Source organism: Vanacampus margaritifer, chromosome 4 (assembly GCF_051991255.1).
Source record: "Vanacampus margaritifer isolate UIUO_Vmar chromosome 4, RoL_Vmar_1.0, whole genome shotgun sequence".
Lineage (NCBI taxonomy): Eukaryota > Metazoa > Chordata > Actinopteri > Syngnathiformes > Syngnathidae > Vanacampus > Vanacampus margaritifer.
Window position 1 is genome coordinate 31,354,011 of NC_135435.1, and position 21,486 is coordinate 31,375,496.

At 42.5% G+C, this 21,486-nt stretch overlaps 2 protein-coding genes across 16 annotated transcripts in view; one reads left to right on the forward strand and one right to left on the reverse strand.

Annotated features, from left to right (window-relative positions):
* tshz3b (teashirt zinc finger homeobox 3b) overlaps window positions 1–11,039 on the reverse strand; it is a 55,060-nt gene extending 44,021 nt beyond the window's left edge. For both annotated transcript variants that reach the window (XM_077564303.1, XM_077564300.1), the window contains exons 1-2: window positions 10,698–11,039; window positions 8,202–8,292 (exon numbers count right to left, since the gene is read on the reverse strand). The gene's annotated coding sequence lies outside the window, so the exon portion shown is untranslated. The remainder of the gene's footprint in view (window positions 1–8,201; window positions 8,293–10,697) is intronic.
* Window positions 10,983–21,486, forward strand: part of LOC144050745 (uncharacterized) — a 145,168-nt gene continuing 134,664 nt past the window's right edge. For 13 of the 14 annotated variants that reach the window (XR_013293919.1, XR_013293918.1, XR_013293920.1 and 10 more), the window contains exons 1-2: window positions 15,693–15,807; window positions 15,921–16,045. Coding sequence is in view for 11 of the 14 variants with exons in the window: in XM_077564309.1 (XP_077420435.1) it covers window positions 15,768–15,807; window positions 15,921–16,045 (165 nt within the window). In the remaining 3 variants the exon portion in view is untranslated. Of the gene's footprint in view, window positions 11,241–15,692; window positions 15,808–15,920; window positions 16,046–21,486 lie in introns of those variants that run through there. The other variant, XM_077564305.1, reaches the window with a different exon arrangement.

Sequence of the window (21,486 nt, forward strand, 5' to 3'; positions counted from 1 at the left end):
AGTGACGATAATGAGAGGGCTGAGATCCAAACTCACATGTGCTGGAGACATTAAGGCGGACCTGCAAGCCGCTACTCTCCATTACTGTTACACATTGGCTACGCTGTTCTGCTGGGTGGAGGTCCGCAGGGGTCTCGGCAGTCGAGATCGGGGACCACCTGGGCAAGAGCACCCCGGGGGGAGTACTTTTTTTTTTTAAACAGGAACACACACAAGAAAAAAACAGCATTTGTTGTGATGCTGCTGGAAAGGAGATTTTCCGATGAGTCACGTGACGTGCTAATGCTAACGAGCAAGTCAGGTGGCGTCTATAAAATGTCTGCAGAAGCGACATTTGCTCAAGTCATCAAAGGAAGTTAAAGAAGGAGACGTGAACGAATATCGCACTTGCGTGAATGGAAATGTGTTCGTTAAGAGCTCGCTTGTCAGAATCGAACAGCGAGCCGGTCGGCGCCATTCTGTCATGCGTCTGTCATATTAATTACGCGGCAGATTTTTATTAACAAAGCCACGTCGACATTTTCGTCCGAGGCCGATGACTCCCACACTTGAGCTGCTTCCATACCAACTACATTACACACATCGCATCGCCTACTGCCGCCGACTGTATATGTTTTTCATCCATCCATTTTCTACAGCGCTCGTCCTCATTTGGCTGGCGGCTGAGCGAGAATATTTTTCACTTGACTTTAGGGAAGAGGTGGCCCGGTCACATATAGATAAAGAAACGGTCAACGGGTTTCGTCAAACAAGGGTTAAGGATAGGGTTCCGCGTAAAATGAGGGTTTCAAGCCAGGGTTAGGCTTTCAAATTTGGCTTTCAATCTAATGTTAGTGCTTTAAATTGCAGACGTATTCTAGTTGTCGGAGCGAATGTGCGAGATGTCGACTTGACCACTTGGCTGTGGCGGTTGCAGCTCACGTGGATTATTTGCCAATCGCATGCTTTGGCATTAAATGGGAACTGATCTGGATCTGGTCGGGATCTGATTTGAACTTGATCTCATCTCTAAAACGGGGCATCGGTGCCATCTACTGGTGGTTGTGCGTGAGGCAAGTTGTTTCCAAGTTTGAAATTTGCGCTGGAGCAAAATCAGACACTCACCTGCTGAAAAAAAAACGTAATTTACAAGTACGCTTGTCAATGGCAGTGATTGAGTTAATTGATCTGAATAATATGTTTACATTAGTGGGTTCACATAGAACATATTTTTGCCTTACTTTTAGTTTTTGCCTCGAGTTGCCCTGTAACAAAACTCGCTGAAATCCACAGGTGGCGGGTCCAAGCAGCAAACTAACTGTGGTGCCTGCAAATGACAGCGGTGGCACGGCCATTTGCAAAATATGAAAGTCGATCCTCAAATATAACAAAATTGTCAACATACGCCGATGCGAAAAGGCACCGGCTAACGCTAGCTCACGTGCAGCTTCTGAATCCTCACGTCAGCAAATTCACCAAACGGCCTGAGGGGGTCTGTATCATTTTTACTGGCACTAAGCACTTTTAGGAGGATGGTAGGGACACTCCCACATAAAAAACTAAATGTGCTGACTGCTATATGGAATACGTCACTTCCCCTTTTCCCCTTTTGTTACAAAGACGAAAGTCAATTTGAATGTCGACGCACATTTACTGCTTCCCCGGCAGAAGCTGCAAAACACCTGAAAAGTTTTGTCTGAGGAGTCAAAAAAGAAAAAAGAAAAAGGGAAGCTACCCGGATAAAAGAACAGTCAAGGATCTGGATTTCACTCGCTAGCGGGAGCTAAATAAACGACGCAATGCGCTTGTCCTTATGGTAAATGTGGTCTTCCCTCAGGCATAACCTTCCCTCTTTTGTCCATATGGTGCCGCTAAAATCAACTCAAACTGAAAGTTTCTTAGCATTGCTTTCAAGTCAAGCCCTAACAAACACACACAGAATCACAGGCACTGCCACAAAATGGAGGATGGAGTAACGGACCTTCAGGGGCCTGCGGGGCCACGACAAGATGCGAGTTGAGCCGACATCGACGCAGAAGAGCACATATGGCACTCGCCACTGCAAATTACCACGCCGGACCACCGGGCGAAGGACGTCGGCCGACCGCCGGGATTTTGGGGCGCTGAGTGACGGCCGTGAAAACAAGAAGCGGCGTGTCGGACGGCGGGCAGACGCTGGCTGGCGCATCGTCATGACGACGCATCGCAGGTTTAGAGGATGTTTGCTGAGGCTTTTCCCTCTCAAGTGTCACTCTTCCCCGGGGAGGATCACGTAGCGTTAAGCTGTGTGTGTGTGTGAGAGTGTGTGTGTGTGTAGGGATTGAGGATAGGATACATCCTTTTATCTGTTACTAGGGATGGCCACTAGGCAACCGCCAGGCGAAATCCACTCACTGAAAGGCCGGATAAGTGCGTGTGTGCGCGTGTGTATGTATCACTGCGCTTTTCTCTTGAGGGGGGAGCTCGGAGTTGAAAGGTCAAACAAACGTAGGGCAGTTCAGTAAGCGGGCTGGCAAGCGGAACAAAAAGTGTGTGTATGTGTGAGTGCTTCAAGCAAGGGTTAGGGTTTCAAAACAGACCCAGGGTTCGGGTTGTGGCTTCAAGCAAGGATAAACCACATTTAGGGTTTCAAGTAGGGGTTTGAAATGAGGGTTTTAAGACAAAATTAGGGTTTTCTAGTAAAGGTTGAATCAAAGCTAAGGGTTTTAAGCGAGGGTTTATGCTTAAGGTTTCAAGCCAGGATTAGGGTTTCAAACAAGGATCAGGGTTTTCAAAAATGATTTTAAGCAAGGGATAGGGTTTTAAAGCAGTGTTTTGAAGCAGGCTTCGGGTTTTAAATTATGCTTTCAAGCCATGGCAAGGGTTTCAAGGCAGGATTAGGGTTTCAAAACACAAGAGTTTTAGTTTCAAATTAAGGTTTCAAAACAAGTATGAGAAGTGTCAAGCCAGAGTTAGGGTTTCAAACAAGTATCAGGATTTCCCCAAAAATACTTTAAGCATGGGGTTTTAAATCAGGGTTTCAAACCAGGCTTAGTGTTTTAAATGAGGTCTTCAAGCCACGTCAAAGATTTCTAATTAGGGTTTCAAGTAGTGGTTTGAAATTAAGTTTCAAGTCAAAGTTAGGGTTTCTTGTAAAGGTTGAATCAAACTATTGAAAGTGAGTGAGGATTAAGGTTTGAAGCCAGGGTGATGGATTCAAAATTAGGGTTTCAACTCAAGCCAGCATTATGGATTGAAACACGGGCTCGTTTCAAATTAGGATTTTGTGTCAGCACTAAAAATGATTCAAGTGTGAATTTACCCAACTAAACAGTATTAAAGTTGAATCTACTGTAAAGTATGGAATGTGTCTTCTTTTTTTATCCATTCTTCCCAAAGAGTCACTATTGGTTTTGTGAAAGTGATGAATGATGCAATTTCACATTAAATGAGGCCAAACAGGAAATCAATATTTCCTCCCTTTCACTTTTTTCTCCTCCCTTCGATCACCTTGCAGTTATTTATTTCCTCCCAAATGTGAAATAAGAATGACATCATGTTGTCTAACACTAACTAGTCCAGTAGACAGTAACTTTTACAAGTAACTTGAATCGGAATTGAATATTCACAAATTCATATCAATAGGTATTTACATCTTTAAAAATTGACCGTGAAGACAATTAGCATTCAAAGGATCATCGAGCAAAAGGCATCCGGTTGACACGATGATGTCACAATCGTAACTAAACATGAACTCGAGTTCTAAAAGGTTCTCCAAAACATGACAATGAGTTCACACCGCGTTACGCTGTCACACCTTCGCCGTCTTCCAACACGACGGGTTACCGTGACGACCTGCGCTCAACGCGACACAGGCATCCCGTGGAGGCGGCGGCGGCGACGAAGGGGAGCCACCTGACAACGCGACGTGTTAAAAGCCAAACCGTGTCTTCCAGGACTTTTCTTCTGTGGCGTGTTTTTGCCGCCGTGTTCCAAATCACAACAGGACGTCGACGTGGGGACGACATATTGTAAGAATCTCGGCTCGGCAGATTTGCACGCTTGCGTTTTGGCCTGAACGCCATCAAAAACCACACACGCACATTTGAGGGCACACACGTCACTCACCAATAAGTTCTTGTTTCGCACACTTGTGTCCTAACGATCATCTCACACACACTCTCACACACATTTGTCTTTGTATCGTAGTGGGGACATCTCATTTACATAATGCATGTCCTAGCCCTTTACCTTAACCTTAACCATCACAACTGATTGTTGACTAACCCTAACCCTGTCAGAGTGGAACACGAGTTGTTGAGGGAGGGTGGACCCGAATCAAGTGCAACGATGACTTAGCTGTGACGGCGATGACTTAGCTGTGACGGCGATGACAATGGCTACTTGGCGGTAACGAAGACGACTTGGCTGTGACGAAGACTTGAAGCACGAACTTCCACGCATAACGTCAACAATGCACCCGCACCGAGTGGACAAACACAACAGACTAAATACACCTACACTAATGAGACACACCTGAGGAAGGGAAGACACACACAGGTGGATGTGTATAGAAATAACGAGACAAGGGAAGAAACCAGGAACACAAGACAAAAAACACCAACCACAGAACTGAAACGTGACATACCCTAACCCCAACCAAAACCCAATTCAAACATAAACTCTAAAACCAAGTGTTGACCCTTAAAAAGAGGTCCGTGGAGACCACCAAAATGTGTCATGTCATTCCCCACAATGGTAGTTAAACCAGGAGACACACCCGTGTATGGCCCCATAATGTAGCAAAAACAAAGACACACATCAGCCATCAGTTTGTCTGTTAAATGTACATGTTCAAATTCACACACTTGTCAAGAGTCACGCATACTTGCATCAGTTGTGTGCCATAAGCTCGAGGGGGGTGGTTGAAGGTGGTTTTGGAGCGGGGGGGGGGGGGGGTTGACGTAGAGCGGGTGTGGCGGCGGGCGAGCTTGACAGGAGGCGAGGAGGAAGTACACAGGAAGTACATTAGTTATCACTCCCGTGTCTTCTCCACCTTTTCACTTCTCATCATGGCCACCTGACGCCTCAGACGCCGTCATGTCTTGCGTGCTCCACTTTGGCGTCGGGGCCCCCACCGCCCTCCCCGTGACGCTTAGCAAAAGCCGCTCAAGCCTCAAGACAACGGGATGAAATATTTAAATGAAAGGCGGCGTTGGGGAGAAAAGACAGCAGGGGAAAGGGTGGGGTTGGCTGTTTGCGGCGGCCACTCGCCGGAATTGGTTTAGTCGGCTGAGAAGTGACGGGGGATGAATTCAACGATTCATATTGTGCACTACGTGGAGTTCAAAGTCGTTGGTTTGGAAGGGTAAAGCGTTAGAATGACATCATGGCGTGACATCATCACGTGACATCACAGTGCAAGGCTCCTATCAGTTCCGTTGACATTTTTATTCTTGACAGGCAGCTCTTTACTACAAAAATAAACCAATTCATGCTAGCATACCAACTCTTGAATGTTAGCAGTAGATCCGTTGAATCGTAATCACACTGAATCAAACCAAACCAAATTGTTTCGCTTCAAAATCAAACATCCTTGAATCGTATTGTACCCAATGTACCAAATTGTCGAGATGCACAGACTGAGCACCGAGTGAAGGAGGATTACTTCTGTCGATCGCAGTGAGTACACGCGGTCCTTCTCAATCTGTGCACTTTTGCGAGGTTTTGCATTATCAAGTATTCGCTGAAAGTGCTGTTGCACACGCCAAAAGGTGAGCACTTCCATCGATCATCAATTCCAGTCAATGACGATGCCCACCTCTGCTAGTCGCTATTAGCATACTAACTGTTAGCATCTGAGCTGTTTTTAGAAATAGTGCCAGACTACATACAGAGAATAACTGAAATGCTTACCAGTCTTCCGTAAGAGATTTTTTTACACTCTTATCTGGCTATATCCTAGCATAGCATTTGTTAGCATGTCATTATTCTTCCTACAGTATTACAGTTAAGAATGTTAAAATGTAACTTCAAATATTGCCTGTAGCCTACATTAAATATATTTTTTTAATAATGACAATGGAACTCTTTATTTCTACTTCCATTATTTCCTACGGGAAAATTTGTGACTTGGAAGTCAACCAAGATCGTAGAAGGACTTTGAAGGTTCCAGTGTATTATTAGAAGTTGTTGGTCTCCCTGGAGAGGCGGTCCGTGCGCGCAACATGCGGCCATTCAGTAGTTGAGCGTTACTTCAAATAAACATGGCGTCTCCCAGCGCCGGCCCCCGGCAAACAAAATGGAAACGGCGAGGGGATCAGAGGCGTGTGATTGGGCACAGATGTGCGTCCCGTCTGGGTTTGCTTAAAGGGCCGCCGCTGCCAGGAACATTCGGCAGGATTCAATAAATAGAGCTGTTAGACGCGAGCCATTTCCTTGTCACCATGTCAAGGTTTTCCTCAGAGCGGATGTTTCGCATTTTGACTGCTTTCACTCTCACTGCGCGCACACGCACACAATGAGGACTATTACACTGTACATAAACTTTACCTTTCCTATGTTGATGTTATGATTGTGGTTATGGGCACTTTTCGCACAAATAGGTCAAAACAGAATAGCTATTTCTAAAAAAGCCACCATAAAAACCTTTTACAAACTCTGGAAACGGTTTTATTGCTCACAACTGCCACACAAGGTTGACTGGCTCGTAGGTCAGTAGTCTGTGGATCAGTGAGTTAGTTGGATAGTCAGTCAGTAAGTCAGTTGATCGTATCGCTGTTCTTGCATTTAGTTGATCAGTTCATTTGGTCGGTTAGTCACTCCGTCAGCCTGTCATTGAGTGAATTAGTTGCGTGGTAGTTCAGTCAATCAGTCAGTCATTAAGTCAATCAGTCACTTAGTCTTGCAATTAGTTGATCTACCAGTTTGGTTGGTTAGTCGGCCAGCCAGTCAGCCTGTCTAAGTTAGCACGATAGTGAGTAAGGGCGTCAGTCAGCCTGTCACTAATAAGTGAGTATGATTGATAGTTAAACAGCCAGTCAAATAGTTAGTCAGTTCGTTGGGTAGTTCAATTGGTAGGTTAGTAAGTCAGTTGTATGTATGGCTGTTCTTGCATTTAGTTTATCAGTCAATTTGGTCGGTTAGTTACTCAGTCAGCCTGTCATTGAGTGAATTAGTTGCGTAGTAGTTCAGTCAATCAGTCAGTCTGTCACTTAGTCTTGCAGTTACAGTATTTAGTCAGTCAATTGGTCTGCCAGTCAGTCAGTTAGTTGGTCTTGCAGTTAGTTTAAGTTAGTTAGTCAATCAGTTAGTGAGCCTGTCACTAAAGGAATTAGTCGGGTAGTTAGTAAGTCAGTCAATCACTCAGTGAGTTACTCGGGTCTTTAGTTTGGCAGAAGTTGAATAATCAGCCAATCAGACAGTTGGTCAATTGGTCAGTTGGGTGGTCGTGCAACTAGTTTGTCACATGGTTGGTTGGTTAGTCGGTTGGTCTGCCTATCCGGCAGTCAGCTTTCCAATCACTGAGTTAGTTGGATCATTTGTCATTTAGTCAGTCAGTTGGTCTGTAGGTGTGTGTAAGTATACAAATAAAGCAAATGTACTCTTATTAAGAACAATCTTTGAAACAAGCGCAAAGGTTTGATGTCATTTGTGTCCATTTCACTGGCATTCCCCATCTCGTTTTACACCACGACCACCCCGTCTACTCCCCTCCTCCACCCCCGACTAGGCGAGGAAGGTGATCAAATCATCGTATGGAGAAATCCGGGCCGAGTGGTAAAGGTCATGGTGAGGAGTGCGTAAAAATGGATGAAGCCTAATGATTAGCTCAACCTTTAGCTAATCAATAATCATCTAGCTGGCCTGGTCGGCCATTAACCTCGGCCGCTATTGTCTCCTCTGGCAGCTTTATGGCCGAGTGAATATGAGCTCCAATAGATTCCTGTTATTAAGTCCTCTCAGTTTAGCTATGAGACTACAGTCGCAGTGGATATAAAAATAGTTTAAAAAAAAAAGGCGAGCGAGAGAGACAAAGACCTATGAATGTTTCACACAAGTACCTGTAAAAATCCACCTGTATTCAACCTGGGAAGCTACAGATTCAAACATTTCTAAAGAAGTAGATTGCTTTACACTGCAGGTCCAAGTTCCCATTTCATGTACAATTTCAAGTGGCACATATCCGATACGAGTAGGCACGTACCGACCACACTTTTTTCAAACAGACTTCAAGTACTTACGCTTCAGTACTCGCCGACACTAAGTACCGACACTTGGCTTCCTGCTGCCGGGCCATAATTCCTTGAACCAAAATGGACACTTGGCTCCAGACTGCGGGAAGAAGCAAGAAGAAACCCAGAAAGTTGTTTACAGTGCAGCATAAAACAATAAACAATAAAATCCACAACCATCAACAGCGGGCAACAAGGAAGTAAACAATAATACAGTAAATGAATAAATTAAACATTTGATATCATTTAGCTGGCCTGGACTCTCCTCACAATTCATTTGAATTAAGGGAAAACTCTACAGATGATTTCTATGTTTAATGATGGACACACGCTAAGGTCATACGTACACGTACGGTCTATGCAACTCTCGTTTACCACATTTACTGCACGCCGCATTGAAATGTTTATACATTGATGTACTAATGCCTCAATAAATGGCATTGTGTTTAGTCTTCTAAACAACTATTACAGCATATTTAGACCACATTCAAAACTTCTAACAAATGTCCACGCTATCATCGGAGCTTAGAATTACAACGTGTGTTTATTTCATGTTTCTTTGTGTAGTTTGTGCAGCTGCCAATGTGTGTATGTCACCAATCTGTCTAGCATTGACGTCAAAATGAAATGCAGACATTGGACAGCGTTGAGCTCATCAGTGGCTTTACGCTGCGCTTGCATGGACAGAAATACGATACAGTAAATTTGCATCACTATTTGGAAGAGGCCCGATTCCGATCTCTTCTGAGCAAATCCAACACAAAGCGTTTTTTTCTCTCTCCCTTTGCTACTATGACGCACATCACAATTTTGACACTGGAGAGCAAAAACAATTGTGAATACATGCACATATTTGGTTATAATCATATTGCAAACAATAAAAGTGTGATTTAAAGGATGTCTCTCTACACACGCACACACACTTGAATTCTCATGAGTGTGTATGTGATGCCATCTTCATCATGGCGTCTCCCTCTTTATTGCCTTTAATGACGCCGCCTTCTCCTTTCATTAATTCTTTATTGATTCTTCCCGACGCCGCCTGAATTATTTTTCAATTACAGCGGATAAAACAAAAGAAAAAACTATCTTTAACACACACGCGCGCACACACACACACACACACGCTCACACATAGATAGGCAACAAACAGATGTTTTTGCAAATGTTTTTTTCCCTGTCTTTGTTGCCTTTGTCCGACACGGCAAGATGACGGCACCGAGGGGTGAGGTAAAGGTCAGTGGAGACACTTTGGACAGGTGTCTGTGCAGGTGCGTGTGCGTGTGTGTGTACGGGTTTTAAGAATTCACGAGGGCCAGCAGGTAGCGGCGGAATATTTTGTGAATGATGTTTCCAATAGCAGAAAGCATCGGCAGCGCGATGAGCCCCTCCGAGGTCGGCGGCGATGGAGCTGGTGGTTGCCCACAGGTCATTAATTACTACAATTATTCACCCTCATATTGCAGACGCGTATCGACTGCCGTGTTTGTCTGACGAAGCACCAGCGGGGCAACATGAACTTGCGCAAATTAAGCCAGATTTTCATGACAAGGTGGGATGGAGATGGATTTTTTTTTTTTAAATCTTCAGTGATTTCTACTCTTCTTCGGAAGGCCTTTGTTGTCCCTTTACATCTCATTATTTTGAAGGTTGAAGGCAACATTAACTGTGGTTTTTTTTTCTATATATCAAAATAAAAACATGTACAGTAAACAAATGTATCAAAAGTTGCACAGAAAGCTCCTCAGTGGATAAATTCCATCCAGAGTTCCTAAAGACTCTGGACCTATATACAGAATATTGTGTTCTATGACAAAATAAGCACTGAACCCACCAAACGAAAGAATAGAATCTCTTCTTTCACTAGAAAAAAAACAAAAAAAAAGTTTTGAGCTTTTTACTTCTTTAGTAATCCGGACTTGTGACCATTCAAACTAGAAAACTCTGAACTGAGAAACTGAGAAAGTGCTTTGCAAAAACAAAATGCTGCATGGAGTTCCCAGGCTCAGCAGCATATTTTAGAAAGTAAACTGAATATTTGAAGAAGAAAAAAAATCCCTGAGGTTAACCCAATTAAGATGATGGGATATCGGCAAGCATATTAAAAAAAAAAGAAAAAAAAGGCAGATACTGTACCAATATGCATAAAGAAGGCCAAATATTGGCACCGATAATCGGCCCGGCCGATAATGGGTCTATCCCTATTCTTAACATTATCAACCTTTCTCAACCCAAGTGGCCCCACAGTGCCTACAGGTAATGTCTGTTGTGACTTATGAAATTAAATGGAATTGCTTTCAACTGGTGTCTCACTACGCGGCGTAGCTAACCTCTTATTTGTCTAAATAACAGAAACATAAAGCATCAAGAGTGTGTGAGTATCACATAACCACCATAAATGACACCAACATAACAAAGTGTCCTATTGAAACAATATGATATCTTATACAACCATTCCAGCAGAACATGAGCTAAACAACAACATAAAATGGAAATGAAACTCACCCAAGCTGACAATTGGCAATATCTGTTATTCCGACCATTATGTGTTGCAGTCCCTCCATGCTTCTCAGTTCTAACATCAAGTGTGTTTCCACTTCCACTGAAGCTAACTGATGCTAACGGCCACCGAAGCTAACTGATGCTAACGCTAACAGACACATATTAGGGGGAACTTTTAATCGGATTGGGGGTTAGAATGTCCATTTCACTCAAGCAGGGGATGGGGTGGTGGTCTACATGTCCCATTACTACTTTCTTAGTCCATTTGTTGTTATTATTCAAACGTGATGGCTTCAAAACAACTACCTAATCCATATGTATTTTCAGCTAGCACTGCTAGAAACGGGGCAGTAACTTGTAGCTCTTTCCCTCTAACTCTAACCAATTAAGCAACGTTGAAGCGATGATGTCATGCATCTGCGTGGTGGCAAGTTTCTCCTTATATGGCAACTCAAAAATGGCGATATGTGATTGGATAAAAGCAAAAACGTGACTGCTCTGGGAACAAGCACACTCAAGGTGTGAGCAAACAATTGAAGAGAACAAGTAAGTAAAAAACGTGTTTTGTATTATTTAAACATGTTAGTCGTTTTTATTGTAATGTAGCAGCCTTTGTAAATACACTTGATTTGTCCTGCTGATTTTGTTGTATGTGAACTGCAAGGTTAATATGTGTGCACTTTTATTTCATGATGACTGTCAGTTATGTGGTAAATTGTGTTAAGATGCTAGTGCGAGCTTCTTTTGAAAGTTTAAAGTGCCTCTGCTTTCCCACAATATAAATGACCTTGTAAACAGTAACGGGAGTAATTCTTTCTGCTCATGTATGCAAACGAGTTATCGCAAATGTTTCAGAAAATGAGATTTTGACTTAAATGTGGTCACAGAGGGTCATTTTGTTTATTTTATATATAAGTAATGAGTAAAGGGGGGCAGGTACTTGAGCACCACTGGTGGTCTACGTGTGCACGTGCCTGATTTCGGCTCAAACTGGAGCTAACAAATGTTTTGTGATACCCAATAAATGGCATTAATAGCGCAATTGAAAGAGTTCACAAGGGAATACTTTCATCTTTTTCTACTTACTTTATGGCCTCATCGACAAAAAAAGTTTTGTTGGTTTCCTCCGTTTGTGTAAAACACGAGCAACGTGTTGCCTTTGAGTGTGTGTATATGAAGTGCCCTCTCCCATCCGTGTGATATACACAGCTCTAATTGTCGGGCCTGGCCCCAACATTCCTGGCCACGGCCGGCCCACCAACACCGTGTCACTTTAACAACTGCAAATTATCGCCGCCATGGAGCTGGCGGCCTGGCGGCGGCTCCGAGAATAAAGATCCGCGTTTCCTCTGGTAAATCATGGCCTCTTCTACCGCTGACTGACGTTTTTACCGCGACATTACTGCGTCTGCTTTGAGTCGGCCGAGTCAGACGATTCTCCGGGCCCCCGTCGCTGTTATTTGACCGCCGTTATTGATCCGGCGGGTTTCCCCATCATGGCTTGTACACAGTGAAAAGGCGGACGGACAACGGCCGTATAAAAGCAGATGGTGATCTACGGCTCTGGATCATGTTGTCTCATCTGCTCTACAGGCTACAAGTGGCTTCATCTTCTGCTTCTGAATCTCCAAAATGCATGATTTTTACATTCCATTTATTTCCCACAAAGTTCTCAAACTTTTTACACCAGTACTACTGTTTTTCCCAATGAACACAATGTATTTTTTTTTTAACGCTACTCACGTTGTCCCAGACTATTAACTCTTTCACTGCCAGAGATTGGACTCTCATCTTTCATCAGAAAAAAATAGTTTGTTTCTACCTTATTCCGTTCTTCAGTAATCAACAATAGAAAATGGTTACTTTCACCGAAATTCTCTGTTTTGAAACAAAAAACAGAGAAAAAGGGCTTTTTGTGAAACAATGTTATTTCATGCACTCCAGTGAATTGTACACTTCTTTTTGTCCATGAATGATGCCACAAACACCTAAATAGTGCTTTACTTCTGTAAAACGATTTCACCAACAATGAAAAAGTGTTTTTTGGTTGCAAAATACGTTTATTTCCATTCAACAGTGTAACAATTTGACAAAACAATTTCGCAAACAATTTACAAATGTGTGCAACTGTGGTACTACTTACAATTATGTGGATGTTTCAAATACAGTTTTTCTTTTTGTAACGCTCTCCTGCGTGCAAGGAGACGCCGCTGGACTCGCACAAGTTTACGTTCACTTTGTCCGTTTCGCGTGCAAACGTTACACTTTCCTTTTTTTCCGGGGAATAAATAGCAAGTAGCAGACAGTACACACTCCTACGATGAATATGCATTGGACTCGGGGCACTCGTCGTCGTCCGATCGAACGTCCGCCTGTGCGTGCTCGATTGTGCTCCGCGTTTATGACGCCGTCATAGCCGCCGCGTCAGCGGTTCCAATTTCGCCGTCAAGCTCGGATTCACCTTCATCATCATCATCGATGATGATCATCGTCGTCATCAATGTGCTCTTTTAGCGTGGTGGATCCCTTTCGTCTTGTAAGTGTAGAGAGCTGCTTTCCAAACGGGCACCACTTCCTCCTCAGCCATCTAGCTTCCCCCCCCACGTCTTCTACTGCCGCGTCAATGCTTTCCATCCACGGAGTCATCATCATCATCATCATCATCATCGATGATGATCATCGTTGTCATCAATGTGCTCTTTTAGGTTTGGTCGATGCTTTTGTCTTTGAAATAAAACGGCTCGGCCGTGAACTCCTCGCAAACGGTCGCCATTTTTTTTTCCTTTGTTTTCCATTCTGATCTCCTGCTCGACGCTCTAGCTCCGCCTCTACTGACGCCCACCCGATCTTGTTAAAAGAGAGTCATCGCTGCCCTCTAGGGGCCAAAAATAGTCCTTAGGCACAACAGACCGGCTGGAAACTTTCACCAGACATGCGGAAGGGTTCCCTCTACCCGTTTCAAAAAAAAAATAAAAAATCATTGGATGACGTCTTTAGACGTCATTGGCAGTGCTCCGTAGGTTTTTACTTGACGTCAATGGCAGTGAAAGAGTTAACTACTGGCACCATGTTTTTTTTAAGAACAATGCACAAAAAGTAGATTTTCTTTTTTGTAAAATCCTATATGATTTATAAAAAATAGTTAAATTGTAAATAATCTGATAACAATTATCATGACTTGTTGAATCTTTTGACAGAGAACAAATTGTGTTTGAACATTTGACTTATTTTTACAATACAAAAATATTAGCAAACTAAAAAAGTGAACTGAATAATTGGCAAATTATTTAATTCTAAATAAAAAAAGAGCATGACTTATTTTAATATTAGAATAAAAAATATTACATAAGAAAATTAGTCAGACAATTCTACATAAATCACAAAATATTGGTAGATAATTAATTTTACATAATACAAACATTTGTGAAAAAGGAAAAAAACAAAAAAAATTCCATTCATTAGCAACATCATCCTTGTCATAATTCATATTTAAATTACAAGTAATACAATTTTAAAGAATGAGCCTCTAAAAATCGAATGTGTCCCTGGAGCACAAATATCTGGCCAAATAACTCGATCACTGCCATTGACGACTATAGACGTCCAAATTCATTTGAACTATTTCTATTAGTTTAACATTTTTTCTACTTGTGAGAGTATGAAAACCTTTTTTTTTTTTTACTGTACATTTAGAACAGATATAACATTTGTGAGTTAACTAGTGAAGTCATGCGATTAATAACGATAATTTTTATTACATTTTTTATTGTTATTAATCGCATGACTTCAATAGGAAATCACACATTTTATATCTGTATTTAAAAAAACAACAACATTTATATAGGTTTTCATACTCTTGTTAACAAAAGTGGATTTTTAAAAAAAAAAACTAACAGAAATAGTTCAAATGAAATTTTTACGTCTATAGCCGTCAATGGCAGTGAACGAGTTAAGATGCTAAGTGAGCGTAAATGTGTCTGGTTAAGCGGAAGCTTTCCCAATGGTTGGACCATTCATAGTTTGTGGTTGGTCTATCCAAGTAACCCGAAATGGCCTGAAAACCTCCCCTGACGTGTACACAAATGCCTAAGCAAGACGTTTTCCCGCCGCCGCAGCCTGCCATGGGCTCCATTGCTCTATCAGCGCGACGCAATGATCCCGACCGCTCAATCGGATGCGGCCTAAGTAGTTCCGCATGGCCCCGCTCGTCGTCTAAGTGTTTCAGCCTGTCCCGACAGAAGTGCGCGCCAGCGCCGCCACGGGCCGAGACCCGGGACCTGGACCGGAGCTTGCGTCTAATGAGAGGCAGATTGAAAGCCGGCCGTGATTGATTTCCTGCATCTTGATTTGATATCCTGAATTAATCATGGGAACTTGAATAATAGATAAAGGCAAAATAAAATGCGTGTACTCAGAAGCACTCAATGGCGTATCTCCTGCTCCATCATATTTGACGTCACGGAGAAGTGGATGTGGAATGCCGCCAGCTGTGTTGTGTGTGTGTGTGTGTGTGTGTGATGGACGAGAAACAGGACTTTTGTCCTTCTTCTGCTTTTTGCTGTAACAGAAACCCTGCAGGAATCTTTAGCTTTTAGTCGGTGTGATCTTGTGTTGCGTCACACTGGTCATGGTCCCCTGCATCTCCTTGAAGTCCCTAAAAAGTGAAAATCGATGTCTTCTAAAACTAACACAGCAAAGAAAAGCGTCTTGTTAACAACTCTGCCAAATTTGAATGATTGAAAATATCACCAAGTATATAAAATGAGGCTTCAAAATCGTGACAATTCAGCCGTTCTCTCGGCTTTCAAGACCCACTTTCTGGGTTTCCTCATTTTTTCATCCCAACACACATAACTGTTTAAAGCGGAGGTGGACAATCTCGGTCCTGGAGCGCCTGCAGGTTTTGGAGGTTTCTCACTTCCCAACACAAGCTGATTCCAATCAACAGGATCGTTATCAGGCTTGTGCAGAGCTTGCTGATGAGCTGATCATATATCAGCTGTGTTGGAGAAGGAAAACATGCAAAACCTGCAGGACTAAAAAAAAAAATAAGGCAACAAGACATTATTAAACATGAAATGCAAATGTGTCAGACTAACTGGACTGTACAAAGGTAACAATTCTTTCATGTACCAGTAGAGGGAGCCCCTGATTAGTTGACTAGGGGCCCAAGTTGACTTTTACCGCTTGAATTCAAAACATTTTTTTTTATATATCGTCTTCCAGACGGCGAACTTCCAGAGCACTTTCAACATGTCCGGCTGCTGCCATCACCAGATTCAAACGCTCTGTTGAAGAGTGAAATGTCCGACCGACAATCCGACGCAGCTTTCATGCATCTGCGGCAATCTGTGAGTACGAAAATAAGATGCTTGTGGTGGTGGCTGAGAATAGCGGTTAGCCATGCTAGCTAGCTTTGCCAACTAGTAGAGCGTCCAACCGCAAAAATGTATAAACATCGACTAATTATTTTTGGGGGTGGGGGCGATTACTGTATATGATTGACTAATGCGCTTTGACAGTTTACGAAATGTACTTTGATTGTTAGTAAAAGTATTGTTTATGCTTTGACTTGGCATGTTTTTGCTGTTGTTTATTTTAATATTGCCCAAGTTTTTGCTTGATTTTTACATGAAACATAATTCGCATTAAGAAGGCTCTGTGATAACAATTTGCATTTTACACAATACTGTAACTCATTAAAATGAAAATTATTTTATGGACATGCTTGACAAGAACGATATAGCCTCATCAAAGCTGTAACATAAAGTCAATATTAATGTTAATATTTGCAGATTTTTAGCACTTTTTTATTTTTTTAAAGAACATATGGAATATCGGAAAAACTAGAGCACATTCAGGGAAAAAAAACAAAAACATTTTCAGATCCAGCAACATTAAAATACCCCAAAATTTGTGTTGACCCGTGTTATAATTTCAACAACTACATTTAGCAAATACGTTTAAGTGTTAATGATTTGTTTTTATTTGTGTCGTTTGTGAAAATCAAGCTGAAAAAATATAAATGATGTGAACTTTAATTCGCATTTTAGCGACTCAACTACAAAAAATCTTTAGCCGTGTGAGACTCACTGTTGTAGTTTTTTTGCCTCTTTTCGTGAGCGCGTGGGACGTAGCTTGGTTACCATTTCAAGCAAAATTAGCTTGGAAGTTTCAAATTAGGATTTAAAATCAAGTTTAACGGTTTCAATCCTGGATTAAGGCTTCGAGCATCGCCAGAGTTTGATCACAATGCCCACTTGTTCAGGAAAAAAGCAATTCCCTTTTGTTGTGTGGCTCTCGCATCGCTCACTTGGTGCAAGGCAGCTCGTAAACGTAAATACATATTTATATGTACTATATACATTTATGCCAGTAGAATGCAGTAAACAACAGTGTGATCTGCATGAAGCTCATTTGTTAGCCGGCACAATCGCAGCCCGCTTTGCTGTTGTGACATCAGAGGAATTATGAAAGCATTTCCTGCTCATCGGGCGGCGGGAGAAGGATGAAGCGGCGCTGGCGGGCGGGAGGCGGTAGGGAGGCCATCATCCCCCTCCTTCAATTGGACCACGCCACATTTCCATAAAAGAAGACACGCAGGTGGCCCATCTTGAAGCCATCAATCTGAAAAGTTGAGATTACCCGTAAAAGCATGCAGCGCTCCCTCTTTTTTTCCCGCCCCTTTTTCCCGCCTCCGCGTTGCCTCAATTTTCCTCCCCTTTGCCTTTTTTTTTTTTTGTATTTTAATCTAAGCGCAAAACTCCGGAAAGTATTCATCGCGGCCCACTTTTCCCTTCCAAACCCCTCGGCAGGAGGCCTGGGAGGATGACAGCTTTACAGATGACGACCGGCTCACAAAATTCACATGAGCCACATTGAGATACAAAATAACTGCCCCCAATTATTTTTGCCTTATTGATGCGTGTTGTGGCGACGATCCTTAAAAAGAAAAAAAAAAGTTTGTCTTCCACGACCTCAATGGCTACGTAAGATTGATAGCCTGGAACAAACCTAAAATGCTTTTTTGTAAACGTCAAGATACTTTAGTCTTCAATGAAGCTAACAAAAATGATTTCATAAATCACGCAAAAGTTTTAAAGCCTTTCAAGTTAAGCATTTTTGTAAATTTCAAAAGCATTTTGACCAACCCAACAGTATGCTCGAGAACATCAAAAACAATTTAGTCTACAACGAACATGTAATTGCCATCATTATTGACTTCAGCAATCTTAATATTTTGTGTTTTGTATGCATATTTGCTAAACATCAGACAATTCAGTACACGTTATATATCTCAACACATTTCTTTGGTCAAAGACAATTTATGGTCTTCCTTAAAATGACGTCCGCATTTTCGGAATCTTATGCATTACTGTATGATAAGTTTTCCAATTTTTGTGTTTTGTGGATATCAACACATTTCCATAAACATGAAAAAAAAAATCTGACAAGTCCTTAAGCTAACATATAGCTTTCATTTTTGTGTTTTGTTAATATCGACACATTCCCAATCCCTCAACATCAGAAACAATTTCAAATTTTCATCAAACCTCACATGTATTTTCATAAGCATCAGACAATTCAGTCCTTGATGAAGCTATCGTAGGAGTTTCTATAATGCGTTCCAACCCCCTAAAAAAAACAAAAAATGCCACAATTCATTTTGTTACATGCGAGCGCTCGTAACTTGAAAAACTTCTAAGTTGAGACGCTCATAAATCAAGGTGCGACTTGCCAGTTTTAGCGTTGAGGAGGCTTGGCGTGGTTGTAAAAAAGTCGTGGCCGCGGCTGTTAATCATGCAGACAAACACACCATTACCGTTGAAATCTGCATGAGCCTCATTACTAACGCAGATGCTCTAAAAGCCGCACTGGATGGGGCTAAAGTTCACTCGGAAGGGGGGGCATGTTGGTGAGGTGGGGGGTAAGCGACGTGCCACTTTAGCTCATTTTCATTATCCCGCCAACGACTAAAACATCTCGCACATTATGTATTAACAGTTTAAAAGCTCTTCTTGAGCGGCTGCCGTTTTAGTCGCATCAATTCCATCCAAGTGAGTGCGCTCGCAATGACAGCTAAGGGGGGTGGGGACAAAGTGGGGGGGTCTTTGATGGGTGGCGAACAAAACTGCAAGAGTGGCCAGCCTGGGAAGTCGCCGGTAATTCATTCTCCTGGAAACAAGGATGGCCGAATCTCTGCCCACGAACCCAACATGCGCATTTATACAAACATGAAAGACAATTTAGTCTTCAATGAACATTAGTGTAAATTTCAAAGACAGTTTAAAGCATTCAAAGAACATGACATACAGTATGCTAATAGGAAAGGTGTTTTAGTTTTCCACGAACTTACCGTATGTGTGTCTTTTTTGGGGGGAGAGGGGAATCAAAGACAATTTTGTCTTCCGTAAACCCGACATATCTTCTCAAAAACATCAAAGAATATTTCGAGGCTTCAATAAAAATGCCATACTTATTTACGCAAGCATTTTCATCATCAAAGATCATCTCTTTGACTGCCAGACGTTTTCAGAAAAGGGATGCTGTGGGTGCCAGCTGATTAAAGCATTTTTGACTGATCTTTCAAGGTCCACAGAAAATTATGTGTTTGGACTATGGAAACACACATACTACCAAATGAAAGCTTGGACTCTCATCTTTTATCAGAAAAAAAAGTTTGTTTCTACCTTATTCCGTTTTTGAGTAATCAACAATAGAAAATGGTTAGTTCCACCTCTGTTTTGAAAAAAGAAACGTCTTTTAACGTCTTTGGCACTCCTCCATAGGATTTTACTAAACGTTATTTAACGTTTTTGGCAGTCAAAGAGTTAAGTATTCAATTGAACAAGAAAAAAAGTCCAGATTTATACGTAAACGTCAAAGACAATATAGAACCATCTTTACGTCAGACAATATCATCTTTAGTGAACCTATCGTTTTCTAAACACTAATAACAGTTTAGTCTTTAACGAACCTAACATGCATTAAAAAATATCTATGTTCTATCTAACTTATATTTTATAAACCAACTTCCAATGCAGACCCTTGAATGAAGGTATTTTGTAAACATCAAGGGCAATCAGATCGTCAATAAAATGGTCATTTTGTGACTGTGGACAAGTTTTCATGAAAACTGAAGGAACCTTAAAATATTCGTGCTTATTCGAGGCCACTGGGAATGCATTTTTCTGCAAACAAGAAGGATGGCTGAATCCCGCCTTCATGGATTGGTGGGAGGGCTGAGAGATTGTGGGGGGGGGGTAGACGGTCGCGTAGCGATGCCCGGCGCTCTCAGTATGGATGGCCTGCGGAGGTTTCCATCATTCATAAAAGGCGATGCGGCCGTACGCGCCCCGCTGCCGCCGAATTGATCTTGCAAAAGAAGCCGGGTGGCGCTGCCACCACTTCATTAGTCTCCACGGCAACGAATCACCTGCTAGCGCTGCCGTTACCCACGCGGGATTGCTGCGCTATGCACACTGACCGCACGGCCAAAGACAATTTTCGGTCTTCCACAAACCTAAATGGGCTATTTTTGTTAACGTCAACAATTTACAGCCTTTGTAAACACTTAAAGAGGTAATCAAGTCAAAAACGTTCTTTACTGTTTATTATTTTTTTCTCTTTCGGACACATGCCGGGTTACAACGATCACATCGTATCATTTGCGACATTGACATCCGAAAGACGGGTAAAAGCTGTGGCGTGTTAGTAACCCGTCTCATCGATTCTCACTATACGCATCAGTCGTATACATTGATTATGATAGTCATTGATTCATATTGTTATCAATCCCAGACTTAAGTCTGCACACTCCTCGCTCAGTTCATCTTGAGTAATGTCCGTGCGTAAGTTGCAGCTCGTACCAAACATTTGGAATTGATGAATCTCTTCCCGGTCGCCACCAACGGGCGGGCCCACCCAGCCAGGCGAGCAGCCAAGGCGAGCGCATGCAGTAGCGTCTTCGCTGACCTTGGATCAGCTTTCACACGTGTTGTGGCTTTCAGAAGAGTAGATGGGCTTGCATTCTGTTCATCGCGTCCGCAGCAACGTTCACGCCATTCTGGTCTGCCCAGCCACCGGCCCGCCACGGTTGCCAGCATCCAGATGTTGCTTAAATCGTGACACTCCCTAGCGCCAGCCACCAGCTGCGTAGGCCCCGCTGGCCCCATCCCGGAACCATGTTTACCAACCCATTGTAAATATTTGCAGCCACAATACAACCTTATCACGACAGCCTTGCATGCTACATCAAATGTCCAATGCGTGTTTTGTAAACATTGAACGTCTTCTCCAAAGCCAGCAAAATGTTTTTGCCATCACCAAAGATAATTTCGAGTCCAAAAACGACCCAATCAAATTGATCATGCAAAGCTTCTAGCCCTGCTGCCATTACCCATGTTGCATTGCTGCACTGCGCGGCGACCGCTAGTCCACACTTGATTAGCGGAAGCGCTAACTTGACGATGAAAGCGCTAAAAAGCGGCGATGACAAACAGGAAGTGACATATTTACAGCATGGCGTCAGGCTAACCTTTGATTTTTATTGTGTTTTATGCCATTTTTGCGCCGCACCTCCACTATAAAAGTGAGTTAAAGCTGCTTTTTATTGCGTGTTTGATCACCATGTTATCCCAGTGCCATCTGTCTGCTTCACTGCAGACAAATGCACATTATGACTCACTGCTCACTTTAGCACAATGCAAGCTCACATTGGATTAATAGCTCGTAGCGCAGCGCTGCGTACTTGCGCTCAACTTGAAACCGTTTCCGCTGCATGGACACGCTG